Below are 15,807 nucleotides of genomic sequence, written 5' to 3' on the forward strand. Positions count from 1 at the left end.
ACAGATTATGATAAAGGGAGAAGTGTTTTGCTTGTATATATGTCTGTTACTGAGAGCGTGCATGTCTGAAGAGGCTAGAAAGCTATGGTTCCCCTGGAACTGGAGTTACAGATGGTTTTGAGTGGCAATGTCAGTGCTGGGAACTGAACCCAAAGTACTCTGCAAGAGCATCAAATGCTAAGCTATTTCTCTAGCCCTGTTATATAATTTTAAAGTTTTTTTTTTTGGTTGGGGTATAGCTCAGTTTTAGAATGTGTCTTTACCATACACAAGTCCTGTATTCAGCCTACCAAAAAGGTGTCTAATTTCTTCAAATACTGAAATAACCTGCTTTGCTGATTATCTTGTTATAGTGCTAAGGAAAACTGGTTTTTACTAATACTTTTAGCTTAGTATTCCAAATTTAAGGCTAAATCAAATAGAATGATTATTTTCTAATATGAAGCAATCTATGCCCAGAGTCTCCTAGACCCTGGAGATATGTCACAGCATATACAGAGAACCTAGTTAAATTGCAAGAACTCTGAAAGGCAATTAATTTACCCAAATCCACAGCTTATAAACCAAAGAACTAAGATGTAAGTGCAGGTCAGAGGGACTCCACGGCCTTTTTGTGCTCAGTTACTGAGGTTAATTAAAAACTAGGTGCTCTTTATGAACCAGGCTCTATGTTAATGAGATAGCACATTTCTCTAACTTCCAGACTTAAAAGACTGAGGCAGGAGAGGAGAGTTTGAAGTTAGCCTGGACTATATAGCAAGTTTCCAGCTTAAAGAAAACAAGTAACAAAAAAATAAAACAACAAAATTGTCTCAACTCATTATTACAACAATCCTATTTAAAAATTCTAGCTGTGAAAGAATTTCATTAAAGTTAAAAAAATTTAAATACTTCAGGTTAGGATATTTAAAATAGTTTAAAGCCAGTCTGCTAGTCATTCTACTAGCTATTTCTCATCCTTTTGGGCATTATTCTACTTGTGGCCACTCTACCATCCTACTCTAATAAGCAGGTTATTTAATCCTTCGACCATGTCTCTGTTTGCTTGAATGTGTTTGCTCTTATAATTTTGGTTAACTAAAAGATGATGCTGAGTAAGTATGATCAAGTAAGATTTATTATGGACAAGTGGTAGAAAACAATGTTAGTGCTATTCATAGGTACATTCCTTGAATCATATGTAAGAGACTGTTATTAAAAGTCTGCTTTATTTTTCTGTGGAGTCAAGTGCTAGCTATTAATTACAGTTAGATTCTTTTTCATTCTTTGCAAACATTATCAGGACAGTTATCATCACCTATCAATAATTAAATAAACTAGGTTCCAATGTTTCTGTCCACATCTGGATGTTTCAGGTGATCAGGAACTCCTACTGGATCCCTTTAGCTTTGAGTTCTTGATTATATCTATAAAGAAAACAGAAAGACGAATCATTACCAATAACAACAGCTAAAAAGAGAATGGGAAGCACATCCCACTTCTTTCCTGCTGCCAAGAGGCTACAGAGTTGTAAATGCAATCTTCCAAGGAACTTACAGGTAGAAACAGGCAGAAGGAAAAGTGAGGTACCCAAAGATTTCATTTGCCTCTGCTGTGTGTTTTAGATTTCAACTTCTGAAGTTTTAATTGCTTATATGACATGTTTCATTTTAAAGAACACATACACACACACCTACACACCCCTTTAATCCCAGTAGGTGGATCTCTGAGTTCAAGGCCAGCATGGTCTACAGAGAGAGTTCTAGAACACCCAGGGCTATATAGAGAAACCCTGTCTCAAAAACAAAACATCAGTGCTGAGGGTCCAATCTAGGGGCTTACACATGCTAGACAAGTATTGAATCTGAGTCACATCCACTGACCTACTTTCTTTCCCTCTCTTTTCTTCCTTTTTCCTTTCCTTTTGAGACAGGGTTTCATGGTTTAGCTCTGGCTGTCCGGGAACTTGCTTTGTAGACCAAAGCTGACTGGCTTCAAACTCAGAGATCTGTCTGCCTCTGCTTCTTGCGTGCTGGGATTAAATGCATGCACCACCACTGCCCAGTTCACTGACCTATTTTTATTCTTTATTTAAAACAAACAAAAAATTTTGTGTATCTGAGGGTGTGTGCATGCATTGCGGGAGGCAGGTGAGGAGTGTGCCTTCTAGAGAGACCAGGAGACCATTCTAGATCTCCTGGGGCTTGGAGTTGCAGGTAGTTCTAAGCCACCTGAAGTGTGTGTGTTGGTAACCAAATTTCAGTCCCTAGCAAGAGTAGTTTGCATTCCTAACAGCTGTGCTATTGCTCTAGCCCTCTAATGTTCAACACTGAATGCCCCATGCTAATGTATTTGTATAACAATTGGCAAAATGTGATTAACTATAATTTTTCATTTTATACTCACAAAGCATCTAAGAAAAAAAAATCAAGTGACAACGGGTTCTTGTTTGATCACTAGAAGTAAAAAACATACTTTCTCCCACTAATAGACTAATAGGTTATAAACACTTAAAGTTTCTTCAATTCTCATTAATGCAGAAGACTCAACTATAGAGCCAGAGTCTTTCTTATACATAACCCTTTAGACTTAATTAACTTTTTACTTTTTCTGTTTTTAAGAGTAGAAAATTATATAAACAATATGAAGCTTATCATACTTCTTAGATTTCTTGAAAAATAATGACTTCAAATATTTGATTGTAAGACAACTATTTTCCATGACAAATAATATTAACCTTGTTTTGTGTATGTCTGGCATATATATGTGCACTTGTGTGTGTGAGACAGAGGTCAATGGGAGGTGTTTTCCTCAATTGCTTTCCATCTTTTTTTTTTTTAAGACAGACTCTCTCACTGAATCTGAAGCTCACCAATTTGGGAAGACTGAGTGTCCAGTAAGCTACAGGGATCCTCTTACCTGGCTTTCCCCCACTTCCTTAAAAAAAAAAAAAAGTAAGCCGGGCAGTGGTGGCGCATGCCTTTAATACCAGCACTCGGGAGGCAGAGGCAGGCGGATCTCTGTGAGTTTGAGGCCAGCCTGGCCTACAAGAGCTAGTTCCAGGACAGGAACCAAAAGCTACGGAGAAACCCTGTCTCGAAAATCCTAAATAAATAAATAAATAAATAAATAAATAAATAAATAAATAAATAAAAAAAAGTACCTCTCTTAACTACTGAATCATCTTCCCAGGCCCAATTGCTAACTACTGAGTAAAGAGTTTAAAAACCTTTCCAGTGTTCACAGAACACTTCACAGCAAAACCCGTGCCCTTTCTCTAAATGTTATTCCACATACATTTAAAGCCCACTTCTATAGCTGAAAGCAAGTGACAAAAGGCTTACACTGAAAATGGCTTAGAAAATTGTGTTATATGTTGTGGTCTGAATGACAAATGTACATGAACTCCTGGTCGCCAGGGGTGGTGCTCTTTGGGAGGTTATAGAACCTTGAAGAAGTGAAGCCTTGTTGGAGAAAGTATTATCACTGAGGGCTAACTTTGAGATCTCATCCGTACACTCCGCTTCCTGTTCTCTCTAGGCTTCCTGTACGTGAATGAAAAGGTGACCAGCTTCCTGTTCCCGTAGCTATGTTTCCCCTAACTATTGCTACGCCTTTCCTACCATCATAGACTGCTCCTCCAGAACCATAAGCCAAATAACACTCTCTTCTCTACATTGCTTTCAGTCACGGTATTTTATCACAGCAACAAAAAAAAAAAAAAAAAACACAGTTATCAGAGAGAGAGGGAGAGGGAGAGAATTATAAAAATTGAGAATTCAGACAATAAACTGTTGAATTTAAAATCTAGGTAACATAAGCTTAGCTGCTCTTAACATATTTGTAATTTCCCACACTGACAGAAATGATATGTTTCTACTTCATACACAATTTTGGCAATATTATATGTGAATAACAAATACACACACACACATACACAGCCATCTAGGTAGCTTCTGAATCAGTTCTGTTACACCTTGGTAGTAGGCTTACCTCCAAATACGAAACAGCTGAGAGGCTCCTGCTGACCCCACAAAGAAATTAACAGCAAACAAACTCCAATTTTTGGGTATAATTACAAGTGAGTACCTTGACCAAATAAACCCTGTTGAAAGAAAGCATTTTTTAAAGGCACAGATACTTCTCATAATATATTTTAATATTTAACATTAGAGTAAGGTTAACTATGAATAAGGCTATGACAATAATAACAAAGGACGAAGGGCAAAGAAATGCTGTATTATGAGTCTTAAAAAAGTACCTTTAAGTCTTATTATATAACACTATATTATAGCTACATAATTATATATTACATAAAAATTCTCATGATAGAATTTTCAGTATTATATAAAATTCTCAGTTCTTACATTAAAGGGAGACTTTGCTAGGAACCAGTGTCTAGTAACTATACCATCATCCCACTTAGAAAATTATGCTCATGTAAAAACCTGAGAAGCAAAATCTCACATAGACATTTATTCTCAACAACCTTCCTGCCTAAGCTATCCATAATCCAGTATTCCCTAGAGATGGATAATGTGTGAGAGTAAATATGCATGAAGACATTTGTAAAATAAAATCATTTAATGAACATAAAACCAGAGTTTTGTTGTATGTGGGTTAATTTTGGGTGTGTACCTACCCTTTAAAAGCTGAGCCATCTCTTCAGCTAGTATATGGTTATTTTTTAGCAGTTTCGGGATAAAAGGTTCTATCTTGGGAGGAAGTTTGTTAAGACTCAAAATGCAACTTTTGTTATTGTTGCTGGGAGGGAAACATGGTGGGAGGCTGATTTGATCAAAACATATGCATGTATGAAATTCTCAGTAAAAGTAAATAAAAGACTCAGGATGATCTGAAGAGATGCTAGTAAAAACTCAAGAAGTAAACTCAAAAGTTATCAGGAAGTTCCTAAAACATATCAGAGGCACTCAGTCTCTCTGTTTAAGCTTACATAAATAGTAAACAGGGCTGAGAGAGACTCTTAGACAAGTCAAACTGCCTGGGAGACATTCAAACTAACTGAGCTTAGATGAAACATTGTCTAACCTGACAAGCTGCCTGCAGGTTGTGCAGTGAGCTTGTACAATGAGTTCCATCTTTCCTTGGCTGTCACCCATGCTGGGGTAGGTTTTCAGTGATGCAACCATCTGAGTAATTTCTGGTTCTGTAAGTAACTCTTCACCCCTATTTCTGTAAGTAACTCCAAGAAGCACATTGGTTCACCAAGCTAAACTTTGGTGGTATCAACTCTTTATTTGTAGTGAGTGGACATTTTCTCACATTGTCTCAGAAATAGTGTTATACAACAGTGGACTATCGAAGAAGCTTTTAATTTACCTGTAGCCATCAGCACAGTGGACTGAGCTGTGCTGAGTTTCTCTGCAGGTCTGGCCATGTCAGCTAATCCTGCACACACCAATCCCTGCAAATACACATTTAAGACATGTGAGCAGGGCGTCAAGAGTGAGGCATAATCATTTTTAATTTTAAATTAGACAAAATATCTATGAATCTCTACATGATAGCTACACTCATATTATCCATAACATTAAGAAAAGTTCGGAGCATGACAAAAAGCTACAACAAATTCAAGAGTACCTTCTTCTTTTATGTTTTCTATCAATATTCTTTAAAGAAGTACCAGAAAACTTACTTACAATTTTATCTTGTTAGATGATTTTTCCTTATTTTTAGAACATGTACACGTGTCACAGTGCACATAAAGAGGTCACAGGACAAATTGTGGGAGTCAGTTCTCTCATTACACCAAATGGGTTCCAGAAATTAAACTCAGGCTTGGTCAAAGGTGCCTTTACCTTGAGTTCTTATTGGTCCTAGATAACTTTTCTTTAACATTAAAGCACACACAACCATATCTTCCTTGTTGTGTGTGTTTTTTTAAAGATTTATCTTTATGTGTACAAGCACTTTGCCTGCATATATATGTGTACCATCTGTGAGCAGTGTCCATGGAGGCCAGACAAGGACATGGAATCCCTGAAACTGATGTTAAAGCTGGTAGTGAGGCATCATGTAGATGCTGGGAACTGAAGCTAGGTATCTACAAGAGCAGCAAGTGCTCTAAAACCACTGAGCCATCTCTCTGGCACCACTCCTGCTCCTGCCATGACTTTATTGTCTTTTATAGAATCACCCACACATATCCTAATGTCAGCATTCCTCAGAAAGCTTGGTAATAAGCTGGGCCTGGATGGTATAGGCCTATAATTCAAGATATTTGGGGGGTGGGGAGGCTAAGGGAAGGAAAACCACAAGCTTAAGGCCTGTCTCAACTACAAAGTAAGTTCAAAGGTCAGCATAGGTATCTTTTTTCGTTGCTTTTTGAGACAGGGTTTCTCTGTGTAACAGTCCTGGCTGTCCTGGAGCTCACTTTGTAGACCAGGCTGGCCTTGAACTCACAGAGATCCCATCTGCCTCTGTCACCCAAGTGCTGGGATTAAAGGTGTGTGCCACCACGGTCCCCTCCCCCCAGCAGCATAGAAGTCCTATTCCAAAGTAAAAAAGAGGGCTGAGGTTCAAAAGTTCAAGGCAACCTGGGCAATTCAGTGAGATTACATCTCAAAAAAAAAAAAAAAAAGTAAAAGAGGTGAGGCTATGATTCCATGATAGAACACTGTGCTACCCATGCATGAGGCCAGAAACAAAAATAAAATTTAAAAACCCAAAGCATCTGGTAACCTTAAGATTACACCCACATATGTAACTACCTCTCATTATTCTGTAATTGGACTCACACAAAGCATGTAAGCTGCTGAAATTTAACTTGCACAACAGTAATATGTTAGGCTGCGGAAGCACTGGGAATGCTGGGGGGTAGCACACCACTTGCAAAGCAAATGCAGGCTCTGGGAGCAATTCATACTGCAAATCAATTAAAAAAAAAGGAACTATGTCTATTTAAAGACCTTCAGGAGGCTCAAGACCCATTATGATGTTTAGAGAGGAGAAAGAACAAAAGGGGGAAACAAACGCTATAGATGTTAAGGACTCTGCCCAGGATGTATTATTCCTGCAACTGTCCCCTCGTGCTTCCCTCTAAAAGCCTTTAAAAAAAATTATGAATCTCTATGTAGAATGGGCTGCCTTCCAAATGACTTGACTCCTCTGAGTGCTGGAATTAAAGGTGTGTGCTACCACAACAATGCTAAAAACCTTTTCTTACACCTGATTTCCTACAGCAGTACAAAAGCCTCCCTTGTTTTCCAAAGTGCCAGTTCTTGAATAAAGCTGACTTCCTTTCCACCAACTCTTAGCTCCACAGTACTGGCTTTCAAGTAGCAACTAGCCAGACCTGCATCCAGCAACATAATGGGCATTATTCAGCTACAAAACAAAGCAAATTATGATATGCAGTAACCAGGAAATAAACCTGTGAAATAAACCAGTCATGAATATTGAATGATTCCACGGGACTGAGAGAGATATTCAGCAGTTAAGAGTGCTTGTTGCTCTTGCAGAGGACCAAACTTAGGTTCTTAGCACCCATGTTGGGTAGCTCACAGATGCCTCTAACTCTAGCTTCAAGGAATCTGACACTTTTGGCCTCCTCAGGTACCAGCAACATGTGTAAATACATGCACACAGACACAGACATAAATAAATCTTTAAAAAACATTGCATGATTTCACTTCCATGAGGTACCTAGACAACCAAATTCATAGAGGCAACCAACAAGTAGACATTATTTTAAGAAAAAGAAGCAGTATAGTATGGAGTGTGTAATAGTGCTAAAGTCTCTAAGCTATAACGCTGACTGATAATGTACTGAGCACTACCTGGATGTTTATTTAAAATGCAAACGCAAAAATAGTTAAGGTGGGGCTGGAGAGTTGGCTCAGTGGTTAAAAGCACTGACTGCTCTTCCCGAGGACCCGGGTTCAAATCCCAGCACCCACATCGCAGCTCACAACTGTCTGAAAAGCCAGTTCCAGGGCATCTGACACCTTCATACCAATGCACATAAAATAAAAGCTAAATAAACCATAAAAAAATTTTAGAAGAAAAATGGTTAAGGTGGTTATTTTATTATTTTTGCCATATTAGAAGAGTTTACAGACCAGCAGTTTTCAACTTAGAGGACACTAGAATCACCTGCAGAGGTTATTTAAAAAAAAACACAGCTTACTGGGCTGTCCCTGGGGTTTTTCAGATTGAGTGGTTCTGTGATGGGGACTGCACATCTGCATTTGCAAAAAGCTCCAAACAGATAATTTTCAACATAAATCCAATGATTTGTTAGAAAAAGCCACTAGAATGAGTATATATTATATATGTACATATATCTGTTATAAAGTGAAAGTAATAATCTTGGAGCCAGAAGTCATAGGCTCTACCATTTACACCAAATGCTTATATGTATTAGATAGAGTTGTATGTACTTGGGCTGGCCTCAAATTCTATACATAGTCAGAGGATAGACTTAAGCCCCTTCATCTTGCTATCTATGCCATCCAAGTACTGGGATAATAGGCTATACCACCATGTGAGGCTCGGTATGTTTTTTAAGAAATATGTATCCAGAGGCCCTTTCTGACAGACAGAGTTCAGATAAACTAAGGTAGGTAGTATATGCTTCATAAGATTTATCTCAAATTAAAATTGGGAGGGGGGAGACGGGAGGATGGAAGGGGAGAAGGGGAGGGAGGAAGAGAACATGAGGGAATGGGATGGTTGAAATGAGGGAAGGACAGAGAAGGGGAGCAAGGAAAGAGATATCTTGATTTGAGGGAGCCATTATGGGGCTTAACAAGAAACCCGGCACTAGGGATAATTCCCAGGAATCCACAAGGGGTCCCAGCTAAGACCCTAAGCAAAAGTGGAGAGGGTGCCTGAACTGGCCTTTCCCTGTAATAAGATCGATGACTATCTTAGTTGTCATCATATAACCTTCACCTAACAACTGAGGGAAGCAGATGCAGAGATCCACAGCAAAGCATTGGGCTGAGCTTCTGGAGACCAGTACAAGAGAGGTAGGAGCGATAATGAGCAAAGGGGTCATGACCATAATGGGGATACCCACAGAAACAGCTGACCTGAGCTAGGGAGAGCTCACTGACTCCAGACTAATAGTGGGGGAACCTGCATAGGATCAAACTAGGCCCTCTGAATGTGAACGACAGTTGTATGGCTGGGGCAGTCTGTGATACCATTGGCAGTGGTACCAGGATTTATCTCTAGTGCTTGAACTGGTATTTTGAAACTTATTTTTTTTGGAGGGAAACCTTGCTCAACCTAGAAATAAGAGGGAGGGCCTCGGTCCTGCCTCAAAGTGATGTGTCAGACTTTGTTGACTCCCATTGGGAAGCCTTACCATCTCTGAGGAGTGGATGTGGGGGGGGCTGGAGTGGGGTGAAGGGGAGGGTGGGATGAGGGGAGGGAGTGGGAACTGGGATAGGTATGTAAAATGAGAAAAGATTGTTTAAAAAAATAAATTTAATAATAAAAAGATTTATCTCAAATTAGTAATTTCTATAAAGCAATTATTTTAAGTAACTTCTGTTAAAACTCAAAACTTACCCATTTCATTACTGGAGCCCAGAAAAAAACTGTTCTGGGGCCTGAAAAATAAAAGAAAAATTTAGAGATAATCAAATATTATTCCTTTATATGCTAACACCAAATTATACTCTGCTTTTTATACACATTGTACTGACATTTAGGAAGGTACAAAAACACTGTAATATCAATCTTCCATGTGTCTTTCTGATATTCTTGCCACCTACTTGTAGATCACATTAAAAATAAGCTAAGGTGAGCCAGGTCTTTTAATCCCAGCACTCAGGAGGCAGAGGCAGGTTCATCTCTGAGGTGGATGAGTCTACAGAGCTAGTTCCAGGACAGCCACAGCAACACAGATAAACCCTGTCTCAAAAAACCAAAACAAAACAAAAAAAAAAAAAGTGAAGGTTGGGCTGGAGAAGTGGCTCAGTAGATGAGAGCAGGGGCTTTTGGGGAGGACCTGAGTTCAGTTCAGTGGCTCCCAAACACCTGCATCTTTAGCTCCAGGGGATCTGACCTTTGCAGACACTGTTTTCTTGAATAAATACTCAACACATTCTGAGATACTCCTCCTAAACTCAGAATTGGGATTAGAGTGGGCTGGGGAGGTTCAGGTCGTCACAGGGAGGTTATTTCCTTTGTCACATGTGGAGGCCCCGGATCACAGGCTGTAGCAGTTTCTTAATTTGGTTTTTACTATGGCTTGAAGCTTGGTTTCATCACTCAAGGAAGTGAAGTGTATCTTTTCAGTTTCTGGGTGAACAGATGTCCAAATTTGAATTCTTCTTGATTCTCCCAGACCACCATTTCAAAACTGTTTATTCTGTTGCTGTCCTCAAATTGTTTTCTAAGTAATGTCCCTAGATTCTGGCTTCTCTGAAAGTTTAAATGGTTGAACATTTGGGTTTATTGAACAGTAAAACTTTCCAGTAGATTTACCTAGTTATTAATTTACTACAATGCTCCAAGCTAGGTGACAGTTAAAAATGTAACTGTACGCCGGGCGGTGGTGGTGCACGCTTTTAATCCCAGCACTCAGGAGGCAAGGCAGGCGGATCTCTGTGAGTTTGAGACCAGCCTGGTCTACAAGAGCTAGTTCCAGGACAGGCTCCAAAGCCACAGAGAAACCCTGTCTCAAAAAACAAAAAAAAAAAAAAAAATCTTAAAAATTAAAAAAAAGAGTAAAAAAATGTAACTGTACAAATTCCTACAGAACCACACCAACCAATCTAAAAAAATGAAACAAAACAAAAAACAAAAACAACTAAACAACAAAAAAAAACCTTCAAACGTGAAATTAAGAGGCCAGTATTTTTGACCAAGAAAGGTATTTTAACCACTGAAAAAAATAATTTCATGTTATGAGTGTTTTGCCTGTATGTATGTATGTGTATCATGTTCACACTGGTGTCCATAGGGGTCAGAAGAGAGTGTCAGATCCCCCGAAACTGGAGTTACAGATGGCTATGAGCTGCGATCTGCGAAACCAAACATAGTTGCTGTGTAAGAGTAGTAAGTGTTCTTAACTGCTGAGACACCTCTCCATCCCCAATTAGTGATAATTTTAAATGAAAACAAACTTTAAATGAGTTTAATAACTTTAAGTACTAAATAGAAAAATATCTGTAGCAAACATATAAGATTTTCTAATTTGCTATTTTTTTCTGAGATATTTGAAGACAATGAAAAGCAATAAATAATCAGAGCTGAATATCTGAAAGTGTAAATAAGCAGGTTGTTTTTTTTTTTTTTGAGATAATGTGGAGGGCGTGGGGACTGTTTCACACTGCAGCCCAAGCTGGCTTGGAAGTTCCCAGATAGCCCAGGCTGACCTTGAATTCACTGCTTTCTTCAGGCCTTAAGGACAAGGATTACAAAGAGACCCACAACTCCCAGAACAAAGTAGCTAGCTTTTGCTTTTAAACTACTGAAAAGGAGGAGGGCTGGGTGTGGCCGTACACACCTTTAATTCCAGCCTTCAGAAGGTAGAGGTTGATAGATTTCTGTGAATTTGAAGCCTTCCTTCAGCCTCCGGAATGCAGATATTTCAAGTGGTGTTACTGTGGTTGACAGATTGATATACCTTCCCCTTTGTCTTTCTTCTTTGGGATTTCTCTTTCAGGACCTCACAATGTAGCTCTGGCTGCTCTGGAATTCATAATAGAAATCTGGCTGGCTTTGAACTCCTAGAGATCTGCCTTTCTCTTCCTCCTGAGTGCTGGGATTACAGGAGTACACAACCGAACACGGATAGGTTGATGTACTTTATAAACCAAACTTTATTTCCCAATTTCTTTGGCAGGGAGAAATTGTTATTAATGGAATAAATGAATTCTATCCAGAACACAGGCTATATGTATGTTTGATTCTTTCTACTACAAAGAGAGAGACGCTTCTTTCTTGGAAAAGATTATGCACACATAAACTTACAAACATTGAATTGGTATTCAGTGTTCTGAAGTAAAGAATGACCTTTCTTATTGAATGTTGGAAGGTCACAAAGATCACTACCTCTTCTCATTCCTTTCATACCATTCTTTATCACCACTTTCCTTTTCTCAATTTTTTATACTAAAATAACTTTCGATCCTTTTACTTGAATATCTTGCTTTCTGGGAGTACTGGCATTACTTTCTGGGCTTGTCTAAAATTTGTTCATCCATTCCTTTCTTTATATGAAGCTCTCAGTTGCTAGAGGCAGGAGGATCAATTTAAGGCCACTTTGGCTCAGCTACATAGCAAGGTCAAAGTGGCCTACATCAGATTCTGTGTCTCAAAAAAAAAAAAATTCAAACACGTGTGTGTGTGCATGCATATATACAGTAATAACTTATCTATGGTGGCCCTTGCATATCAGAAATTCTCTTAGTTTAGTATTCACTGATCTAATGTGCCCATCTTTCACTTTTCAACACTCCTCTTACTTCCATATACTATGCAGTCCACCTGCTTGATACTATGTGGCCAACTAACCACATGCATCCTTAGAATGTGAATGTCAGTATCTGATACCAATACTGACTGACAAAATCATTTTTATTGTGCTAAAACTAGTTCTGGCTTAACACTAAGAACATAATTATTAACACTGGCATTGTGCACCTTTGTATGATACACCCTATTTTATAGTTCACATTTTTTTTAAAAAAGTATGTTTTGTAAATTAGTAATGTTTTTGCCTAGTTGTAGTCATCCATATTCCATTATTACAAGAAATACCTAAGGCCAGTGCTTGATAATAACTTTCTGGGGCTGGGAAGATGGCTCAGTGGTTAAGGGTACTTGTTGCTCTCAGAGAGGACAAGATTTGGTTCCCAGCACCCACGTGGCAGCTCACAAGCATCCTCAACTCCGGTCCAGGGGAGTGAATCCAATGACCTATTCTGTCTGACCTACTTGGGCACCAGGCATACATCTGGCACATAGCCACACATACGGACAAAACACACATGTTGTGACAGAGTCCTGAGGAAGGGCAAAATGTTCTATCAGCAAGAGGGGAAAAGGATATGTTAGATACGTGTATGGGCTCTGTCCCAAAGTTACTAGGACTCAATCATAGACACTTCACCTTAAGGAATTTATCTCATTCTAATTACTCCCCAAATATTCCACCTCCAAACACCATAGTCTGATTAAATTTCCAGTTACCTAATGCTTCACAATGAGGATTAAATCTCAATATATAACGAGCTGAAGGACATTAAGCCGAAATACCAATGAAGCTGTTAAGTAAACATTGTGAAACACAACTTCAAAGTTATGATCTGACAAGTGCCTAGAGCATAGTTACACACTGACTTGTTTGGAGCCACAGGCTTTACATACAGTTAGCTAGACGGTGATTAAGCCACATCCCTTATGTGAGTTGAGGAACTTTTCTAGGAAGTACATTTAGTTATATTCTATTATTGTTCTACAGAGGCAGATCATTCTGTGTCACAGCACATGTTGAATATAAGCAGACAGATGACAAAGGCCTCAACATTCTGGGCCACATAGTATTCTAACTATAGTATATATCTCTATAAAGCATATCCTGTTGCTTGTCTAGAAATACTTGTCACAGACAGAAATAAACCCAAAATTGAATAACAAGCAATATACTTTCCAACTGTTGATATTCTAACCTTCCATAACTTTTTAAAAGAAAGAATGTTTGTATATGAATCTAGTTTAATTCTTAGGTGACTCAATTACAAATACTAATGTACAGTGATAGTCAAGGGGACTATTTTCATTCTGGGTAATGAGTAGAACAATAATCAGTGTTTTCGCAGATCTTTTTTTCTTTTTCCTTTTTTGGTTTTCAAGATAGGGTTTCTCTGTTTAGCCCTGACTGTACAGGAACTCACTCTGTAGATCAGGCTGGCCTCAAACTCAGAGTTCTCCTCCTGAGTGCTGGAATTAAAGACGTTCCCAAAGGTGTGGATGCCACTGCCACCACCCACACCCTGGCATTTTCTCAGATTTTAACACTAATGAGCCAACAGTCATATTTTTCATGTTTATTTCTATATTGCTGTGCTCATAACTTTTCAATCACAAGTAAGTTTTTAGTGCTAGGTATCTTTATATAGTATTATTCAAAAATTTAAAGTTAGAGATGTAGAATAGTTCGAAGCCCTGAGTTCTATTTCCAGTACCACATAAATAAAACACTGTACACGCCTGTAACCCTAGCACTGAGTGTAGAGATAGAGGGTGGAGACAAGTAGATCCCTGGAGCTCACTGACAAGTCATCCTGGGTAAACTGATGATCTCCAGTGAATGACTATCTAAAATCATAAGGTGTCTGGTCCCAGGAGGACACACCTTTAATCCCAGCTTTGGGGAGCGAAGGAAGGAAGATTTCTGGTGAGTCTGAGGTCAGATTGTTCTATATAACAAGTTTGGGGCCAGCCAGGAAAAAGTAGTAAGATCTAGCCTTTTTTGATTCTTTTTCAGACAGGGTTTTTCCTGTGTAACAGCCCTGGATGTCCTGGAACTAAATTCACAGAGATCTGCCTGTTTCTGCCACCCCCAGGGTGCTGGGATTAAAGGAGTGTGCCACCACACCTGGAAATCTAGTTTAAAAAAAAAAAAAAGACTTTAGCTACACAGTAAGTTCAAGGCCGACCTGGGATAAAAGGGCTCTTGTTAACAAAAACAAACAAATAATAACAACAACCCTCTAAACCCTTTTTATTTGGAAGAGAACATTTGCTCTGATTTGAAAAACAATACTTTTGCTAAGTGTCTTAGATAGCACATCATTTTAATTTTCACAATGATTCTTAATTTTAAAAGATTTCTAAGGTTTGAGGAATTCTCTAAGGCCAAGGTCATTTAATCACGAGTCATCCTACCTCTCCCTGACTGTCTTCTACGTTCCTCTATTACGCTTAAAACAGAAGCAACCCAAAGACTTGTGGGGGAAATGCACAAAGTGCTCTTCATTCTGCAGTTAAGTACTACAAACAATAAGTACAGGAGGCTAAAAGCCAGGGCACTGGAAAAGATCAACAAACAACTACCTTCCAATTCCCACTTAGAAAGTAGTTTAAAACTCAGTCCTCATGCCATGCCCCAAACACAAAGCTGGAGGGTAAGAATTGCCACAGAGCTCAGTTACTTTGCAACACCCTGATCATTACACCGATTGTCCAACTCTTAACTCCTGAAAAACCTCCACCATAAACATAGCAAAATAGAAATGTAAAAAAAGGCAACTCAACAAACTTCATAATAAAGTTCCTTAAAAACAAGCTTTATAATGGTTCTTTTTTTTTTTTTTTTTGGTTTTTCGAGACAGGGTTTCTCTGTGGCTTTGGAGCCTTATAATGGTTCTTATACTGCAGTAATACTATTGAGTGTTAAGCTAAAGTCTATGCAGAAGTACACACCATTCTGTTACCAAACAGGACACCAGATTTAGCAATCAACCTAAGCCCCAGAGAGTGGCTTCTGCTCCTGGCAGAACTAAACCTTTCTAATATCAACTGTAGAATATACATTTATCTATGTAAAGGCAAGATCCACCTTTTTGTTAGGAACTCAATCTTTTCCATTGAGAATAAAATTTCCTATTCACTCAATCTTATGCTTAAAGACTTCATAATACAATCATATTTTAGCCCCCACAAACAAGTCTTATTAATTCCCATTTTGTATTAGAAATAACCTAATTGTAGAACTACAATAAAGAACTAGAGGGACAGGGGTCTTTCATTTTCTTAAAGAATGGTGGCGCACGCCTTTAATCCCAGCACTCGGGAGGCAGAGGCAGGTGGATCTCTGTGAGTTCGAGACCAGCCTGGTCTACA

At 38.7% G+C, this 15,807-nt stretch overlaps 1 protein-coding gene across 1 annotated transcript in view; it reads right to left on the bottom strand.

Annotated features, from left to right (window-relative positions):
* Nucleotides 1-1,099: 1,099 nt before the first annotated feature.
* Nucleotides 1,100-15,807, bottom strand: part of Mpc2 (mitochondrial pyruvate carrier 2) — a 15,928-nt gene continuing 1,220 nt past the window's right edge. The window contains exons 2-5 of the mRNA XM_005370102.2: nt 9,520-9,560; nt 5,320-5,404; nt 3,973-4,084; nt 1,100-1,406 (exon numbers count right to left, since the gene is read on the bottom strand). Coding sequence (XP_005370159.1) covers nt 1,370-1,406; nt 3,973-4,084; nt 5,320-5,404; nt 9,520-9,560 — 275 coding nt within the window. The 3' untranslated portion in view covers nt 1,100-1,369. The remainder of the gene's footprint in view (nt 1,407-3,972; nt 4,085-5,319; nt 5,405-9,519; nt 9,561-15,807) is intronic.

This window comes from Microtus ochrogaster, unplaced genomic scaffold (genome assembly GCF_000317375.1).
Source record: "Microtus ochrogaster isolate Prairie Vole_2 unplaced genomic scaffold, MicOch1.0 UNK70, whole genome shotgun sequence".
Classification (NCBI taxonomy): domain Eukaryota; kingdom Metazoa; phylum Chordata; class Mammalia; order Rodentia; family Cricetidae; genus Microtus; species Microtus ochrogaster.